The sequence below is a fragment of the Hyperolius riggenbachi genome, chromosome 5 (assembly GCF_040937935.1).
Source record: "Hyperolius riggenbachi isolate aHypRig1 chromosome 5, aHypRig1.pri, whole genome shotgun sequence".
NCBI lineage: Eukaryota > Metazoa > Chordata > Amphibia > Anura > Hyperoliidae > Hyperolius > Hyperolius riggenbachi.
Genome location: NC_090650.1, coordinates 396336308 through 396356151, shown reverse-complemented (window position 1 = coordinate 396356151; position 19844 = coordinate 396336308). Strand labels below are relative to the sequence as shown.

At 44.5% G+C, this 19844-nt stretch overlaps 1 protein-coding gene across 3 annotated transcripts in view; it reads left to right on the top strand.

Moving 5' to 3' along the window:
- The window catches only part of LOC137517851 (uncharacterized), a 74095-nt gene that overhangs the window by 22965 nt on the left and 31286 nt on the right, over positions 1-19844 (top strand). The window contains exon 1 of one of the 3 annotated variants that reach the window (XM_068234915.1): positions 14161-14231. The exons of the other annotated variants lie outside the window; for them this stretch is intronic. Within the exon in view, the coding sequence (XP_068091016.1) occupies positions 14215-14231 (17 nt within the window). The 5' untranslated portion in view covers positions 14161-14214. Of the gene's footprint in view, positions 1-14160; positions 14232-19844 lie in introns of those variants that run through there. 3 annotated transcript variants of the gene reach the window in all.

Sequence of the window (19844 nt, the reverse complement as noted above, 5' to 3'; positions counted from 1 at the left end):
CGACATTAATAGTGAAGCCCCCATACATGCTATTGTCACTAAAATCGCTACTTATGTTAAAGAGGATAGTGGGAACAAGTCAAAACATTTTTTCAAAAAGACCTTATAGTGTTTGAGAAAATTGATTTTAAAAATGCAAAGGAGAAATGGTGTTTAAATTCAGAAAAAAATTACAGTTTAAAAACCATTTTTCCTTGGCATTTTTAAAATCAATTTTCTCAAAAACTACAATTGGCAGGAAATTATGTTTACAAACAAAATTAATTACAATTTATCCCAAAATTTTGCATTACGATGTGAAATTACGATTATGTGAAATTTGTGCTCATCACTATGTATTATACATGTAGTTGCTGATGTTGCAGACATATGGAGGTACAGTATGTATAGGTGTTGTATGTAGGGCAGGGGGGGGGCATCTGACACTACAGTGAGGGGCCCAAGGCTTCTGGGGGCCCTGAGCCCCCCCAAGCGCTGGAAGGGCCGCATGTGCTGGCTGCGGGCCTGTGTCTCACTAACCAGCACACCGTGTTCCAGCACTGAGAGAAGAGTGACATCAGTGCTTGAACGTAGGGAGCAGATGAGTGAGCCTGCTACAGCGGACTTTCTATACTGGGGCACCACCTATATCTGGCTACAGGCTACCTATATTGTGCCAGCAGCACCTATACCGGGCTACCTATACTGGGGCTGGAACCACCTGTACCTGGCTACCTATACTGGGGCACCCCCTATACTTGGCTACTTATACTGGGACGCCTGTAGCTTGCTACCTTTACTGGGGGCACCTGTACCTGGCTAACCTATACTGGTGCACCATCCATACCAGGCTACCTATACTGGGGGAAACTATACCAGGCTACCTATACCTGGGTACCACCTATAGTTAAATACCTATACTAAGGAACCTGTATCGTGCTGGTCTATACTGGGGCACCAGCTATACCAGGCTATCTATACTGGGGGCATCTATACCAAGCTACCTATACTGGGGCACCACCTATAGCTGGCTACCTATACTGGGGGCACCTGTGCCTGGATACCTATACCGGGGCACCTATACTGGGCTATGGCAGGGGGATGAGCTGAGACAGAAGGGGACAAGAGGTAACACAGGGGGATAAAAGAAGCACGGGGGAACAGAGGCGGACAATAAAGGCACGGAGAAAAGAGATGAGACGGGAACATGAGGTCACACAGAGGGGCACAAAAGAGGCACAAACTGAGGTGAGACAGAGAGGGACAAATGAGGCACAGGAAGAAAAGAGGGGGATAAAAGAGAATGAATAAAGGATAAGAACGGACCTACAAGTCCCTATCTCATTTGTTAACTGGGGACTACCTGTGTTTTGCTAGTATTTGGCTCCACCCACAACATGCCATGGTCAGCACGGTGGCGTAGTGGTTAGCGCTCTCGCCTTGCAGCGCTGGGTCCCTGGTTCGAATCCCAGCCAGGGCACTACCTGCAAAGAGTTTGTATGTTCTCTCCGTGTCTGCGTGGGTTTCCTCCGGGCACTCCGGTTTCCTCCCACATTCCAAAAACATACGGATAAGTTGATTGGCTCCCCCTACAGAAAAAAAAAATTGGCCCTAGACTACAGTACTTACACTACATAATATAGACATATGGCAATGGTAGGGATTAGATTGTGAGCTCCTTTGAGGGACAATTAGTGACAAGATATATATATACATTGTACAGCGCTGCGTAATATGTCGGCGCTATATAAATACTAAATAATAATAAATAATAATAATAATGGTCACACCCACTTTTTGCTGCATCACGCTGTGCATGGCGCGTTCTTCAGTGTTGGAGCAATGCACATTTTTCGCCGCAGCGCACTTCACGCACGGACACGGGGGTGGGGTGGCTAGTTGCCGGGCACAGCAACCAGTGGGTGGGCCCAGGGAGGAGGGGGCCCAGGCCTGATGATCTGTGAGGGGCCTCAAAATTTCTGATGGCGGCCCTGTATGTAGCTACAGTATATATACCAGTAGATGTTTATATAGGTATAGTATGGAGGTATGTTCTATGATACTTTGTATACAGAGATATGTTACAGAATATTGCCAGGTGTGCATATGTAATATATAAAGGTATGTGCAGGTGTTATATATGTGTGTGTTATACTGTACCTGTCTGTAGAGATGGCCCGAACCTCCGATTTTCGGTTCGCGAACGGGGTTCGCGAACTTCCGCAAAAGTTTGGTTCACACGAACTTCCGCGAACCGCAATAGACTTCAATGGGGAGATGAACTTTGAAAACTAGAAAAATTTATGCTGGCCACAAAAGTGATGGAAAAGATGTTTCAAGGGGTCTAACACCTGGAGGGGGGCATGGCGGAGTGGGATAGACGCCAAAAGTCCCGGGGAAAAATCTGGATTTGACGCAAAGCAGCGTTTTAAGGGCCGAAATCACATTGAATGCTAAATCTACATAGGTAGGTGGGTGCACTGAACACAACAGGTAGGTACAGTGGCTTGCAAAAGTATTCAGCCCCCTTGAAGTTTTCCACATTTTGTCACATTACTGCCACAAACATGAATCAATTTTATTGGAATTCCACATAAACGACCAATAGAAAGTGGTGTACACGAGAGAAGTGGAACAAAAATCATACTGTAATGATCGGTGTAACACAGAGAGGGTCTGATTACCGGTGATCTGCAGTATCACCGAGAATACAGATATATACCCGATTATTAATGATCTGCAGTATCACCGATAATCAGATATATTACTAACCTCTGGACACCTGAGTAATATGAGTGTTTGGTGCAACAGTAATACTTTGAGGAGAGCACCCCGATAGAGGGTGCTAGGCAGTACGAGATTCTGCTCAGAGATCAGGTTCCTTCCAATGGTCTGATGCTCCCCAAGGGGCGGAGCCAGGCTGAGAGTGGGAAGGACCAGAGAGTGAGTGACACCAATGGTGAAGTGTCACTGACAGGTCTGTAAACTATCTTCCAACAGGGAAGATAGTTCTCGAGGTCGGACAGGCCAGGTCGGTAACAGACAGACAGCTCAGATACAGATACAGGAGACAGATACGGAATCTTAAAGACAAGCAGGGTTCAGCAACAGAGTATCAGATATAGCGAAGTACCAAATCAGAGATCAAGAGAGTGGTCAGGAAAGCAGAAAGTCATAACAGATAATAACAATGCCTAATCTTAGGTGTGAGCTCCGTGATCCTCAACACCCTGGAACTAGTCTGATATATAACAGAATGGTAATACAGTTCCCTAGTCTTGGGTGTGAGTTCCTTGATCATCAACACCCTGGAACTAGTCTGAAGTAATAACAGAATGGTAATACAGTTCCCTAGTCTTGGGTGTGAGTTCCTTCATCATCAACACCCTGGAACTAGTCTGAAGTAATAACAGGTTGGTAATACAGTTCCCTAGTCTTGGGTGTGAGTTCCTTGATCATCAACACCCTGGAACTAGTCTAAAGTAATAACAGATAATATCACAGATACTGACAAGGTCTGAGTGCTACCACGTAGTGATCGCAACGCCAGACACCAGAGAAATGACCAGCACCCAGTATATATACACCAGCGCTCTCCAGCGCCTCCCCTAAGTGCTGGACCAATGAAACCTGGAGGAATTGTCAGCTGACCGGCTGGATCAGCTGACACCCTTCTGACTGTCATAAAGGCTCTGCCTCTCAACGCGCACGCGCGCGTCCTTCTGAACCTGTGTGGACTATCAGTCCCAGCCACACCAGACATGTGTTGTAATGTACCTGCTGGCTTGAATGCGGGGCCAGCCGCACCGCTGTCAGAGCATGCGGCGGTTTCCCCGCGTTCAGCCTCCCTGCTAGCGGTAGGCCCATGCGTGCAAACCGCCGCGTCGGACGCGGAATCCGCCGCCCTGTCCACTGGGCAAACGGCGGCTACTCCGCGCTCCGTCAGGCTGGTGGATGCAGGCCTATGTGCGCAAGCTGCCATGTGGGACACGGAATTAGCTGCCTTACTCAGAGTACTCGCGGCGGCTTTTCCGCGTTTTCTCACACATACATGATTCCAAACATTTTTTACGAATAAATAACTGCAAAGTGCGTAATTATTCAGCCCCCTGAGTCAATACTTTGTAGAACCACCTTTTGCTGCAATTACAGCTGCCAGTCTTTTAGGGTAAGTCTCTACCAGCTTTGCACATCTAGAGACTGAAATCCTTGCCCATTCTTCTTTGCAAAACAGCTCCACCTCAGTCAGATTAAATGGACAGCATTTGTGAACAGCAGTTTTCAGATCTTGCCACAGATTCTCGATTGGATTTAGATCTGGACTTTGGCTGGGCCATTCTAACATTTGGATTTGTTTTGTTTTAAACCATTCCATTGTTGCCCTGGCTTTATGTTTAGGGTCGTTGTCCTGCTGGAAGGTGAACCTCCACCCCAGTCCCAAGTCTTTTGCAGACTCCAAGAGGTTTTCTTCCAAGATTGCCCTGTATTTGGCTCCGTCCATCTTCCCATCAACTCTGACCAGCTTCCCTGTCCCTGCTGAAGAGATGCACCCCCCGAGCATGATGCTGCCACCACCATATTTGACAGTGGGGATGGTGTGTTCAGAGTGATGTGCAGTGTTAGTTTTCCACCACACATAGTGTTTTGCATTTTGGCCAAAAAGTTCAATTTTGGTCTTATCTGACCAGAGCGCCTTATTCCACATGTTTGGACTTCACGGTGTTGTTGCTCCCAATATTCTCTTAGACAACCTCTGAGGCCATCACAGAGCAGCTGTATTTGTACTGGCATTAGATTACACACACACGTGCACTCTATTTAGTCATTAGCACTCATCAGGCAATGTCTATGGGCAACTAACTGCACTCAGACCAAAGGGGGCTGAATAATTATGCACACCCCACTTTGCAGTTATTTATTTGTAAAAAATGTTTGGAATCCTGTATGTTTTCGTTCCACTTATCACTAGCACACCACTTTGTATTGGTCTATCACGTGGAATTCCAATAAAATTGATTCATGTTTGTGGCAGTAATGTGACAAAATGTGGAAAACTTCAAGGGAGCCGAATACTTTTGCAAGCCACTGTATATGCAGTGATGAGATGGGTGCACTGAACACAACAGGTAGGTATATGCAGTGATGAGTATTACAATGTGCACCTGTCACACACACAGGTAGTCACTGAATGTGCTGGGCCTGGCATTGGCACACACAGTATGAATTAGCAAGGCAACACAAGTGTCAGTGGGACACACACACACACACACACACACACACACACACACACACACACACACACACACACCAGATCACAAGAGCAAGATTAGCTCTCAAAAGAGCTGTTGTGGGGTGCTATTTTAGCAATAAGAATCAGCCAGGAGCAAGCTAACATGCCTACAACAGCCTAACTAATCTTTCCCTATGAGAGAGTCTGATGCAGCTTTCCCTTCTCTAATTAATGCAGGCACACGAGTGAGTGTAATAGCCGGCGGAGCCTGCCTTTTATAAGGGGGGGTGGGGCTCCAGGAGAGAGTGTAGCCTGATTGGTTACAATGTGCCTGCTGACTGTGATGTAGAGGGTCAAAGTTGACCCTAATGGCGCACTATGGGGGCGAACCGAACTTCCGGAAAAGTTCGCCTTAGGTGGCCATCTCTACCTGTCTGTACAGATGTTAAAGAAGGCTTAGGGCTCGTTCACACTATGAACTGTTTTGTCAGTTTTGAGGCACTGCACCTAGAGGTTGATTCACTAAACCGTGCTATGACAAATAGCACATCTTATCAGAGATAGCACGCCTTATCAGAGATAACACACCTTAACACGCCTTATCAGCGTAGTATAGCGAGCACTACAAACCGGCAGAGGCTCAGGGCAGGACAAGTGCCATTGCCAATTAGCAGGCATAAGTTTGTAGGGCTCGCTATGCTACTCTGATAAGGCGTGTTCACTTTGATAAGGCATGTTATCTTTGATAAGGCATGTTATCTCTGATAAGGCATGCTATTTGTCATAGCACGGTTGAGTTGGTGCAGCATTATGCAACTTTTGTTGCATAATTTTTCATCTGCTGAAAAGCTTTATGGAGATGAAGATTTCATTTTTCAGCGCGACCTGGCACCTGCTCACAGTGCCAAAACCACTGGTAAATGGTTTACTGACCATGGTATTACTGTGCTCAATTGGCCTGCCAACTCTCCTGACCTGAACCCCATAGAGAATCTGTAGGATATTGTGAAGAGAAAGTTGAGAGACGCAAGACCCAACACTCTGGATGAGCTTAAGGCCGCTATTGAAGCATCCTGGGCCTCCATAACACCTGAGCAGTGCCACAGGCTGATTGCCTCCATGCCACACCGCATTGAAGCAGTCATTTCTGCAAAAAGATTCCCGACCAAGTATTGGGTGCATAACTGAACATAATTATTTGAAGGTTGACTTTTTTTGTTTTAAAAACACTTTTCTTTTATTGGTCGGATGAAATATGCTAATTTTTTGAGATAGGAATTTTGAGTTTTAATGAGCTGTATGCCAAAATCATCAATATTAAAACAATAAAAGGCTTGAACTACTTCAGTTGTAGTGTAATGAATCTAAAATATATGAAAGTCTAATGTTTATCAGTACATTACAGAAAATAATGAACTTTATCACAATATGCTAATTTTTTGAGAAGATCCTGTATGTCCTCTGTGATTTCATCTACGGTAAGTCACGAGAACTTAGAAATACGTCTTGTAGCTGAAGCACAGCTGTGCACGATCAGGCGCACTCCTGTGCACAACTCCGGCACTATCTGCCGCAACACTAATTGGTGAAAGGGAATATATGTTCCCTGAGCCAATAAGATTGATTCTTACCATTAAAAATACTTTCATTTTCTCAGTCCATTGTGAAAAATACACATTATTGCAGAATCAAATATCCTCACCATAAATTGTGACAGGAATATAATCTAAAGCCCCGTCTACACGGAGCGAGGTTTCCACGATGTGCCTTATCAATCGAGTCGCTGATGCGGCTCGATTGATAAGATCCGACAGGTCGGATCTCGCCACCGCCGATTCCCTGCTCGTTCCCCATGAGGGGACAATGGCAGGGAATCGAGCGGAAGATAAGCGGCGCCGGCGGGGACGAGCGGGGATCGAATCCGACGCACAAGCGGGCGAGCGGGGACGCGGCGGGTTTGCGCGGGGATGCGGAAGAGGCGATCCGGCGGCTAATTGAGCTGCCGGATCGCCTCTTGTAGACGAGGCTTTAGTTTCATAATAAACGGTAGAAGTAGGCAAACAAAATTTGTGTTTTTATCTACAGTAGCATTTTTTAACAGTAACCAAGCAGCTCGGGGTGACCCAAAACCACTAGAGGACTTAAAGAGACCAAAAAAGCCCTTTCCTAAAAAGTAATGCTAAGTGTAGTTTGCCTTCTTAAAACAGAAGGAATTTGCGATAATTCAGCTTATAGTGAACATCTGTGGTTACTGAGAAATAATGTGTTTTTCTATTTTTTTCCCTCGTTTTCCCATTAAAATGCCTAGAAAACAAAATTGTTCTAGAGAAAAAATGCCATACAATAAAAATCTAGTTTGTCTTTTAAAAAAAAACAATATATAATTCATGTAGGTGTCATAAGTAGGGATAAAGTTACTGCTGATTAAATAGGGACATAGCTAAACTGTCAAAACTGCTCTGATCCATAAGGGGGAAACCAGGTCTAGATGTAAAGTTTTAAATAAATGATTCAAAATGATCTCTTGGGAGAAAACTCAGGAGAAAAACATTAATTGAATAGGGGTCTATCCAGGGCCGCCATCAGAAATTTTGGGGCCACTCACACATCATCAGGCCTGGCTCCTCCCCCCCAGGCCCACCCACTGGTTGCTGTGCCTGCCCACTAGCCACCCCACCCCCATGTCCGTGCGCAAAGTGTACTGCGGACACAGTATAGGTTAGCCAGGTACAGGTGCCCCCAGTATAGGTAGCAAGCTATAGGCACCCCAGTATAAGTAGCCAAGTATAGGTGGTGCCGCAGTATAGGTAGCCAGGTACAGGTGGTGCCCTGAGTAAAGGTAGCAAAGTATAGGTGGTGCCTCAGTATAGGTAGCTATGTAAAGGTGGTTTCAGCCCCAGTATAGGTAACCAGGTATAGGTGGTGCCCCAGTATAGGTAGCTATGTAAAGGTGGTTCCAGCCCCAGTATAGGTAGCCAGGTATAGGTGGTGGCCCAGTATAGGTAGCTTGTAGCCAGATATAGGTGGTGCCCCAGTATAGAAAGTTCGCTGTAGCGGGGTCACTCATTTGCTTCCCATGTTCAAGCGCTGATTTCACTCTTCTCTCAGTGCTGGAACGCAGTGTGCTGGTTAGTGAGCCACAGGCCCGCAGCCAGCACATGCGGCCCTTCCAGCGCTTTGGGGTGGCCCAGGGCCCCCCAGAAGCCCTGGGCCCCTCACTGCAGTGTCAGTTGTCCCCCCTGATGGCTGCCCTGGGTCTATCTACAGTATCTATCTATCTATCTATCTATCTATCTATCTATCTATCTATCCTCCTATGCACACACTCACATGCATATAATTCACTATTGTTCCGCGATGACTCAGGCTTTACTGGAAGTCATCTAGAAGTTAGAGGCTTCGGTATGTAGTGGGCAAGGCTGGTATCACAGGTGATGGCAGATAATGGACCATTGATAGGCACAATCCACCATTCATCCCACATCACAAGATAGGAGCAGGGAGGAGGGAATGCTCCAGTAGCAGCAGGCTGGGCTGTGTCTCATGTGTCCCTCTCACTATCCACCTCTGTGAAAGGGAAAACTGTTTTTGGTGCCATAAAACAACTGATCCCATTCTAGATGTCGCTTTCCATTGGCTTATGTGACAGACTACGGACAGGTCTTGTTTCTAGACAATTTATCAAACCAGGCTCAGTGTGGGAATCCTTAAGGGAAACCCCTGTACATACCGTTGTGTATAAGGCCTTGTTCACATTATAAATCACCAGCGCAATCGCAAGCGCTGAGTGATTTATTGATTGCTTTTTAAATCGCTTTTCCAAGTGCTTTCTGGGTGATTTACGCTTTTCTAAGCGCTTTTCTGCAACAATGGGGTTTTTTTCACTTCCTGGCGTCAGTCAGGAAGTGAAGTCTTTGACCCGGAAATAAATAAATACAATGTATTTATTCATCATAGCTCTCAGGAAATTGCTTATCAAAATGCTTTTTCAAGCCCTTAGCAATTTCCCTATCCTTTCTATTGAGTCGCAAACGCTCAGAAAATGGTGCAGGAGCCGCATTTTCAATTAGATAGAAAGCTCATTGCTTATGTGAGAACACTCAAGTTCTAAAATCGCCAGCGCTTCAAAAAACCCTGAAATCGCCCCTAATGTGAACAAGCGCTTACTGTGATTTATGTGCACTACTACATCACCTGGGATACTGATTCTGGCCATTACTCATAGATTATTCATTTCTTCTGCTGTTTCCTCTCCCTTGTTGCTAGGCATTGTTGCCTAGATTGTGCAGGTCCGGATTTGTACCGCCCAAGGCCACTATCACCAGCCACCCCCTGACAGACAGCAAACCCCCTACCACACACACACTTTTATTGGTCCCAGCAATTAATGTATTTAAAGATTTTTTATTAATGGTGCAATTTTACTGGATGATCATCCTTTTCAATTGATTGGACATGGTTGCTGGTGCCAATCGACTACAAATAATTAATTTGTCAATGGTTTTATTAATCTGTTTTGTGGATCAATTACATCTGAAATAATCGGAATGGTTATAATTTTTATTCCATTTATGGCCAAAATTGATGCTTTCTGCTCTGATAGGTTGGAGCTGGGAGGAGGGCGGAGTTGGACTCAAAGAGCGGCCGACGGTGAGGATGAGTGACAGCTCAGTTCACAGACAATAAGCTGCCCATGTTTGCTGCCCCCGACTGCTGCAATTCACGTTTAGAAGCTTTACTGCATGAGTGTTCCAGCCCACAGCCCTCCACTTGCTTCCTGGTGCCTTAGGCCATGGCCTTTGCGGCCTTGTCATGAGATTGTGTTTTCATAGATACTGCAGCATCACCTGTCTGTAAAAGTGGGCATTAGTGTTAACTGATGGTTTATTATTGAGTGTCTCTTGATCACCTGAACATGTTATTGGTTACTATTAATGATGTGGGGGTTTTTAACTGCTGTGTCGAATGTTTTACTGAACATTGCTGTGTGTGGACTCATTTACCACTGAACACTGGTTGCTGGACACCCACCAATGCCAGCTATGTGCAGTCAGGGCAATATCTCCTCAAAGGCCAAATAGTACAATGCCAGAATTATCCACAATGGAGTGCTGCACACAGAAGAGGGAAGCTAACCTGTAGATAGTAAAGTGGGCTTCTGTACAGATAAGAACAGGACAGCTATTGGTCACAGGCAGCTGCACATGAAGGGCACATGGTTCAGGGGCTGCTACTGAACATAGAAGGAGGGGCTGCTACTGTACATAGAGGAAGAGGCACCACCTTCTGATAAGAAGCGTATCGGTAAATCAGTTTAGAATACTCTGATGTTAGTGTTTTGTGATGCGTCAGGATAGCACAGGTCATTCTTGGACCATGCCCATCGCAAAGGCAAATGTGCTAACCCTAATGGACAAAAACACCACAAACCAGAGTACAAAGAAAATAACCAAACATATCCATATCTATGGACAACAAAATATATTCATACACAAGAAAAAGCGTCCATGACACAATGAATCAATACATAACCAACTCCATGATAAATATATAATATTTTATTAAGGATATCATAACAATAAAAACCAATTAAAATAAATCAGCAAGGGGTCAATTCGGGTGGGGTACTCTAACAACTCTGCTACATACAGTGAATGACCAATGCTCGTCCAAAATAACACTGAGTACAAGGTACCTAACTCTAATGGACCTCAGCATTTAGCAACTGAGCTCCTTGAGAAAGGTATTTGTGAGCAGTCTCAAAAAATTGGAACTTTGATGGGTCTTTAATAAATCATGACAATTCCAAAAGGGGCGTGCTGACTGGAATACTTACCTCTGCTGGACTGACCATGGTATTGGCACCTCTGAGGTGCCAAGCGTAGATTTGACTCCGTGCTGTGTGTTACTCCTGTTATTTATTGCCTGAGGAAGCGAGATTTTACCTGCGAAACGCGTTGCAACTTGTCTTAGGAGTATGTGAATAAATTGTCCAAAACTTTAATCAAAGTACTTTGGTTTGTTTTTGGGTTGGCTGGTCCACCACCGCATCCCGAATGTTTTAAACGTTTTTAGTGATTTTTTATCCTACTGGCGCCTCTGTACATCTCTACACAGTGCCTGGCACACAAACAACTATGCTGTGTCCCTTTTTTTTCTTTCTCTGCCTGAAACAGTTAAATATTTGGTATGTAAGTGGCTGACTAAGTCCTGACTCAGACAGGAAGTGACCACAGTGTGACCCTCACTGAAATTCCCCTTTTTATCTCTTTCTTGCTCTCAGAAGCCATTATCTCATCATGTCACATGTCACTTCGGGTATCCTTTAACCTTCTCCCCAAGATTACATTCTTCCTGGTGACTAACCCTAACCTCCCCCTCATGCTACCTCCTTCCTGATGACCACCCTTAACTATCCTTAACTTCCCCTTTCAACCAACATAAAATAGTCAACAAATAGGCTGCGCTGTCACAAACTCAATGTCCACCACAATAAAAAAATCCTTACAATACACCACTGGAATCGCTGTCACACTTTTCCAGTTAAAATTATATAAATGCTGCTGGACTGCGCTCTCCACTTCCTAGAAAATGACAAAAAACTTCACATAGCGTAACTCTGCAAGGCCCAACTTTTACACACTACACCCGTGTTTCAGTGAAAAAGTGCTCCACACGTGATCACACGCTCTTTCCAAGATTGCGCTCTCCAACTAGTAGCCACCTCAGACAACAGGTGGGTCTAGCGTTTAAAGTATTATCCACAGGCACTTGATACTGTTCTTCACCTTTTTCTTTAATGTTAAAACTTCCTCCACATAAAAACATAAAAACACAATAGTGTAATATTGCTAAACATTTGTATGCCTCCCGCGCACTGAATGCGCACTCACGTGATTGGGCCTTGCAGAGTTACGCTATGTGAAGTTTTTTGTCATTTTCTAGGAAGTGGAGAGCGCAGTCCAGCAGCATTTATATAATTTCAACCAACATGAACTACTTTCTGATGCATAGCCCTACCTTTTCTCCCCAACATAAACTTGTTTCTGCACTAATGTGAACTGATGACTAACCCTAACCTTCTGACCCTAACAGCTAATGCTGACTTCTCTGTACCCTCTTATCTTTAACGCTAACCCTTCTGATGTCAGCTCCTAACCCTCAGTGATTGGGTTCTGCTCTTGTTGGTGCCCTATGTTAAAACTGTTATTAGGCAGCCAGGGCCGGGCCGAGGCATAGGCTGGAGAGGCTCCAGCCTCAGGGCGCAGTGTAGGAGGGGGCGCAGAATTCATTCAGCTGTCATTCCTAATTGTGTTTGAAGCAGAAAGAAATAAGAAAAGGGGATACATGGCAGTGACTGCAAGCCAGATAACTATATATTAAGGTGTTGGGGAGGTTGTGGGCCCTGTGCCGCCTCTTAGTCTAATAGCAATCAGTGTGTGACAGCTGGGGTGGCATGGATGGAGGGGCGCACTTTGGTGTCTCAGCCTTGGGTGCTGGAGAACCTTGTCCCGGCTCTGTAGGCAGCCAAACCATGCACCCTGCACCAATAAAGCTTGGCACATAGCACCCATTGCGTCTGAGGAAGGTATGCCAAACCAAACGGCTTCTGATGGTGCAGCCATCATGGTGAGGGCCGCTGCTTACAGAAAAAGGGGTCCGATGCACACTGAAGAAAAGGAGGAATATTATAATGTATGTAATGTTAAAGGACCATTACAGCAAAAAAGTAAGCAGTTCAAATCTGACAGAACCGACAGGTTTTGGACTAGCCCATGTCCTCAATCACTCACTAATCAGGAAGTAGTGAGAATAAAGTGGCGCTGCAGACAGAGGAGCCCAGGGGCAAGTGATCATCGCATGAAGTCTGGAAGGGGGTCAGTTGTTCCTAGGACTCGGAGGCTTCCCACTGGCTATAACGTAGCAGTGGAGTGGGGAGTACGGGAAGGGGGGGGGGAGGGATGGTGTAGTCGGGGCCCCCCTCTGCGTGGCTGAGTCTCAGTGTGGCCACATCTCCCCATCCATCTCTTCACCCCCTCTCTCTCACTGCGCCCTGGACGGACACCCACCTCGCCCACCCCTAGAATTGGGGCTGCCTCAGAGGAGCTCACATTGTGATGTCCCTGTCATAGTCTACTTTCGGGGAGAAGGCAAGAAACTCATCAGGATTTTTTGAGAAGTGGGAGAAAACCAGAATTCTTGGAGGAAACCAGAATTCTTGGAGGAAACCCATTCAAACACAGGGAAAACATACAGACTCTATATAGGCTGTGCTCTATATGTTATTTAATATTATGCTTGTGTATTTATCTTCCGTAGTGCTTTGCAGAGTTCATAGTTGAGTCCCTAAAGTTGCCCATACATTGCTTTAAATGCGGCCTGATCAAGATTAGATTTATGGGTGAAATCAGTCGAATGGGTTGATCAGGAATGGTGGAAAAATCTTGGTCACAAGGGTTTTATCAGACAGCCGACAGAGGTTGTGCCTGCGGAGGGGTGAGATTTTAACACTTAGCAATGGGGGGGATGAGGTGCGTGAACACTTTACACTTAGGGATCGCTGGGTAAGGTGATTTACATTTGATTTAATGCTGAAATCTATTGGAAATCGCTGTGCAGTGTGTGGCCAGGCTATGGATTCCTCTCTGATCAGATTCAATCAGAGAGGGATCAATCTAATGGACGGTCTGGCCATACATTGAGTGATGTATGGCCACCTTGACTGTTCCTCAGAGGAGCTCACAATCTAATTTAAAAGGAGTGTAGATATCCTTGAGCCAATTCCCCTATTATTGCCTGACAGTTTGGCAGTGTGAAGGGTTAAGTCCTGGATAGTGAAGGTGTGGCTGCGGAGGGGAGGGTTGTGCAGCCAGACAGATGCTTTCAGTGAATTTTGGGTGACATGCTATTGGCTGGATGGATGTCAGGAAGGGTGGCCAGTCGCCTGTATATCCAGGGACCTCAGCGTGTGGCTCTCATATTGCTCTACTCATCTACAAGGAACAATGAGGACCCTCACCAGGTATATACCTGTCCATGCTGGGGTGATCTGCATAATGTAGCGTGTGTGTGTGTGTGTCTGTCTGTCTGTCTGTCTGTCTGTGCCTGTGTGTGTATGTGTGTGTGGTGTGTGTGTGTGGTGTATGGTGTGTGGGGTGTGTGTGTGGTGTGTGTGTGTGTGGTGTGTGTGTGTGTCTGTCTGTCTGTCTGTCTGTGTGTGTGTGTGTGTGTGTGTGTGTGTCTGTGTGTGTATGTGTGTGTGGTGTGTGTGTGTGGTGTATGGTGTGTGGGGTGTGTGTGTGGTGTGTGTGTGTGGTGTGTGTGTGTGTGTGTGTGTGTGTGTGTGTGTGTGTGTGTGTGGTGTGTGTGTGTGTGTGTGTGTGTGTGTGTGTGTGTGTGTGTGTGTGTATATGTAGGTAGGTGTGTGTATCTGTGTGTATGTTTGGTGTGTGAGTGTGTGTGTGTGTGTGTATCTGTGTGTGAGTGTGTGTGTGTGTGTGTGGTGTGTGTGTGTGGTGTGTGTGGTCGGTGTGTGTGTGTATGTATGTAGGTAGGTGTGTGTGTGTTTGTGTGTGTGTGTGTGTGTGTGTTTGGTGTGTGAGTGTGTGTGTGTATGTAGGTTGGTGTGTGTGTGTGTGTGTATCTGTGTGTGTGTGTGTTTGGTGTGTGAGTGTGTATGTAGGTTGGTGTGTGTGTGTGTGTGTGTGTGTGTGTGTGTGTGTGTAGGTTGGTGTGTGTAGGTTGGTGTGTGTGTGTGTGTGTGTGTGTGTGTGTGTGTGTGTGTGTGTGTTTGGTGTGTGAGTGTGTATGTAGGTTGGTGTGAGTGTGTGTGTGTGTATGTAGGTGTGTGTGTGTTCCTAGGCAAAGTGTACCTCTCTATACTGATTGAGTATGTAGTGCACATACATTATCCATTTAATTGACTTATTCAATGTAAGCTGTGCAAAATGTTCCTATTGTTCAAATTGGGGCTCTAATTACTAGAGAAACTGATTTGCCCATTTCTGTGAATTATTAAGCTATAATCAACTTGATAATGATTTTATTATTGTCGGTGTCATTATTGTTGGTGTTATTATTGTCAGCAAAATTATTGGATACTGCAGTTCTGAAATATTCCACACTGGCAGCTGAAACTTCTTAGTAAGTAGGGGACTACCTGTAAATGGAAGTGGTAGACTTGGCCAACCAAAATTGGATGTGTGTAGGCACCCTAATGATGCTTTACACATGCAAACGATCAGTTCATACAAAAGACCCAAGAAATACTTTTGTAGGCTATTTACTTCCTTCTTTGTCACGCATGTGCTGCTGTTCACACATCAGTGAATAAATATCTGGCAATCTTATACACATCTTGTTTAACGAACGATCATCGGCAGACCGTATCTGCCAAGATGGATTTGAAAGATTGAAAGGCAAATATCTTTCATCACTGTGGCTATCACTCTTGCCTTGCAGCCCTGGGTCCCCGGTGTAAATCCCAGCCAGGGCACTATCTGCATGGAGTTTGCATATTCTCCTTGTGTCTGCGTGGGTTTCCTCCGGGCACTCCGGGTTCCTCTCATATCCCAAAAATATACAGATAAGTTAATTGGCTTTCCCCTAAATTGGCCCTAGACTATGATACATACAGTACACGATACATACATAGACATATGACTATGGAAGGGATTAGATTGTGAGACCCTCTGAGGGACAGTTAGGTGACAAGACCATATACTCTGTACAGAGCCGCAGAAGATGTTGGTGCTATATAAATACTAATTAATAATAATGATAAAATAATAATCGCTATCTTTGGAGGTCTTTTGCAAACTATTTTATAAGGATTATCGGCAGCTTGATCATTGATCATTCGTTTCCGATTGACTTTTATCTCATGTGTGTACGCAGCTTTGGTGAAAACTGTATGTTGAGCAATCATTTTGTAGCAATACCACTATCAGTTACAATGTGTGCACCATCAGTTTGTGTAAGAATAATGAGGCAGTGTGGCATGATGTCATCAACATGCTTTTATTAGGGAATTACACATAATGAACAGTGGTATTGTATTAAGGGAGAGGCCTGGGATATTATATAAAAGTACGGTAGTTCTATCTATTATTGCAATGAATCTTTAAGTACTACAGGGCTTAGGCTCGGTTCACACTGCACGGATCAACAACTAATCCGGGTAAAAACTGATCCATAAAACGGATCAGTTTTCATTTGGGCATCACTTTTTCATCTGTGAGCTACTGTTATTTAGTATTTATATAGTGCCGGCATCTTCCGCAGCGCTGTACAGAGTATATTGTCTTGTCACTTACTGTCCCTCAGGAGCTTACAGTCTTATCCCTACCACAGTCATATGTGCATCGTAGTCTTGGACCAATTTTGAGAGGAAGCCAATTATCCAGTCTGTATGTTTTTGGGATGTGGGAAGAAACCAGGGTGCCTGGAGAAAACCCACACAAACTGGTGACCCAGCACTGCAAGGCAAGAGTGCTATCCACTACACCTCTGTACCATTCCATTACCGCTCAGTCAGCGTGTCGCATCTGTCATTCCAAATTATCGCAAACTCCCTATATTTGGCATAACAAGCCGGACACATCGGTTTCAAGCGGCCTGATGTGAATGGACCCTATTGATTACGGAACTCTTTTTAGGTCAGTGTGAACCGAGCCTAGATGGTGATGACACCAGATCACCAGAAAAGTGATTATTTCTGCAGAAATCACACTACTAAAAGTTACAATGGCCATATTTAGAAAGAGGTAATCAGCTGATGGTCGGTTTATAGATTGTCTGATTGCATTATCCACTTTGAAAGTGGGCATCATTGGGGAACTGGGATCAATATTATTGATTTTTCTGAGCGTGAGCCAGAAAAGTAGCCCTGTGTATTTTAGTGAAATCACTAAACAGCAAAGTCCCAGTTACTCGGAACTCAGGAAACTGGAAGTCACAACTAACCGGCATACCTGTGGGATAACCGGGACAGTATTTTTGCCATTTGCAGAGTTTTGGGCGCAGCAGAAGCAACTTACCAATCCGCCGGGCTTCGTCTTCTACACTTCCTGCAGCTCTCAGCGGCTTTCTGGCGTCCATGCACGGCTCCTGGCGTGTCACCTGACCTGCTGCGGGTCACATGTCACACTGGGCGTCATGCACAGAGGATGAAGGAAAGCTGCTAAAGTGTAGATGACGGTGCCCGGAGGATCGGTAAGATGCTTCCGCTGCATGGGGGTGGGAGAGGTGGTTTGTGCTATTTTCGTCCAGTTGCTCAAAGAACCGGCAAGCACACCTATTCGGCATCAGGCAATCCCCACCTCTGCCAGATATTGAGGACTTTGCTGTACTATGATCACACCTGCAAAATTCTGCAGCAATTTGCCACATTGGGAAAACGCATGCAATAATTGTCTATGGAGCCGCTGTGCTTTTAGGAGGCATGTGTGATTCTGCAGTGCGTAAAAAAAGAATACAACCTGCACTATTTTCCCGCACAACACCTGCATAATTGGCTACTGTACAAAAAAAACCAAAGACATAACAACAAAAGTTGTTTGGGTGATACCTTTAGTGACTAACTGTACAAGATTTCTTTGCAAGCTTTCAAAACTTTAAGTTTCTTCTTCAGGCAAGTTTCAGAACTGGATCAGAACCATGCAGGTTCAGGACTATGCAGATCCATGGTTCTGAACCATGTTCTGAATATGCCTGAAGAAGAAACTTAACCAGTTCGCATTCAGTCGTTTTTCGCTTCATGCATCCGAACAATGTTCACCTCCCATTCATTAGCCTATAACTTTATTACTACTTATCACAATGAACTGATCTATATCTTGTTTTTTCCGCCACCAATTAGGCTTTCTTTGGGGGGTACATTTTACTAAGAGCCACTTTACTGTAAATGCATTTTAAAAGGAAGAATAAGAAAAAAACGGAAACAAATCATTATTTCTCACTTTTCGGCAATTATAGTTTTAAAATAATACATGCCTCCATAATTAAAACCCACGTATTGTATATGCCCATTTGTCCCGGTTATTACACCATTTAAATTATGTCCCTATCACAATGTATGGCGACAATATTTTATTTGGAAATAAAAGTGCATTTTTTCCGTTTTGCATTCATCACTATTTACAAGCTTATAATAAAAAAAAAGGAAATATTTCATCTTTACATAGATATTTAAAAAGTTTAGACCCTTAGGTAAATATTTGTGTTTTTTTTTTTTTTTATTTATTGTAATGTTTTTTTGTTTTTTTTAATTAAACATTTTATGTGGGTATTTTTGGGAGGGTGGGATTGAAATTGTATTTTTTTTTGTAAATATGTGTATTTTTATTTTTATTTAACATTTAGATGTAGTTTACTTTTTGGCCACAAGATGGCAGCCAGATGAGTTGTTTACAGTGACGTCACTCTAAGCGTACCACGTACGCTTAGAGCGACATAGGAAGCAGAAAAAGCGTAGCTTCCGAGAGAAGCTGTCGCTTTTTCTGCGGGGGAGAGGAATCAGTGATCGGGCACCGTTGCCCGATTCACTGATTCACTGGCTAACAAACCGCCGGCCGGGAGCGCGCGTGCACGCGCGCGATCGGCCGCGTGGACGCGCAGGAGCGCACATGGCTTCCTGGACGTGAGTTTCACGTCCAGGAATGTCAAATAGTTAAAGAGGAACTGTCACGAAAATCTTAAAATTTAAAACACGTACAAATAAGAAGTTTATTTCTTCCAGAGTAAAATGAGCCCTACATTACTTCTCTCCTATGTTGCTGTCACTTGCAGTAGGTGGTAGAAATCTGACATTACCGACAGGTTTTGGGTTAGTCCATCTCTTCATGGAGGATTCTCAGCATGGCCTTTATTCTATATAAAGACATTCCCTGAAAATGATTTATACAAAGATGCCGGCCAGCCTTCCTGCTCGCTGTATACTTTTTTGGCAGTTGGACGGAGCAACTGCCATTCACTAAGTGCTTTTAAAAATAAAGAAAACACTGAGAACCTCCCATAAGAAGATTGGCTAGTCCAAAATCTGTCGGTAATGTCAGATTTCTACTACTTACTGTAAGTGACAGCAAAATAGGAGAAAAGTAATGTATGGCTCATTGTACTCCGGAAGACACATTCTTCTTATTTGTATACAGTATGTTTACATGTATTTTAAATGTTAAGATTTTCACAACAGAGGCCCTTTAAGTTTTGAAAGCATGCAAAGGAATCTTGTACAGTTACTTAGTCATTAAAGAGACTCCGTAACAAAAATTGCTTCCTGTTTTTTATCATCCTACAAGTTCCAAAAGCTATTCTAATGTGTTCTTGCTTACTGCAGCACGTTCTACTATCACCATCTCTGTAATAAATCAACTTATCTCTCTCTTGTCAGACTTGTCAGCCTATGTCTGGAAGGCTGCCAAGTTCTTCAGTGTTGTGGTTCTGTGATGCATCTCCCCCCTCCAGGCCCCTCTCTGCACACTGCCTGTATATTATTTACATTAGGGCAGCTTCTCTCTTCTCTCTTATCTTTTACAAGCTGGATAAATCCTCCTCTGATCTGGCTGGGCTTTCACATACTGAGGAATTACATACAGGCAGAGCTGTCTGCACTCTGCAGGAAGAAACAGCCTGACAC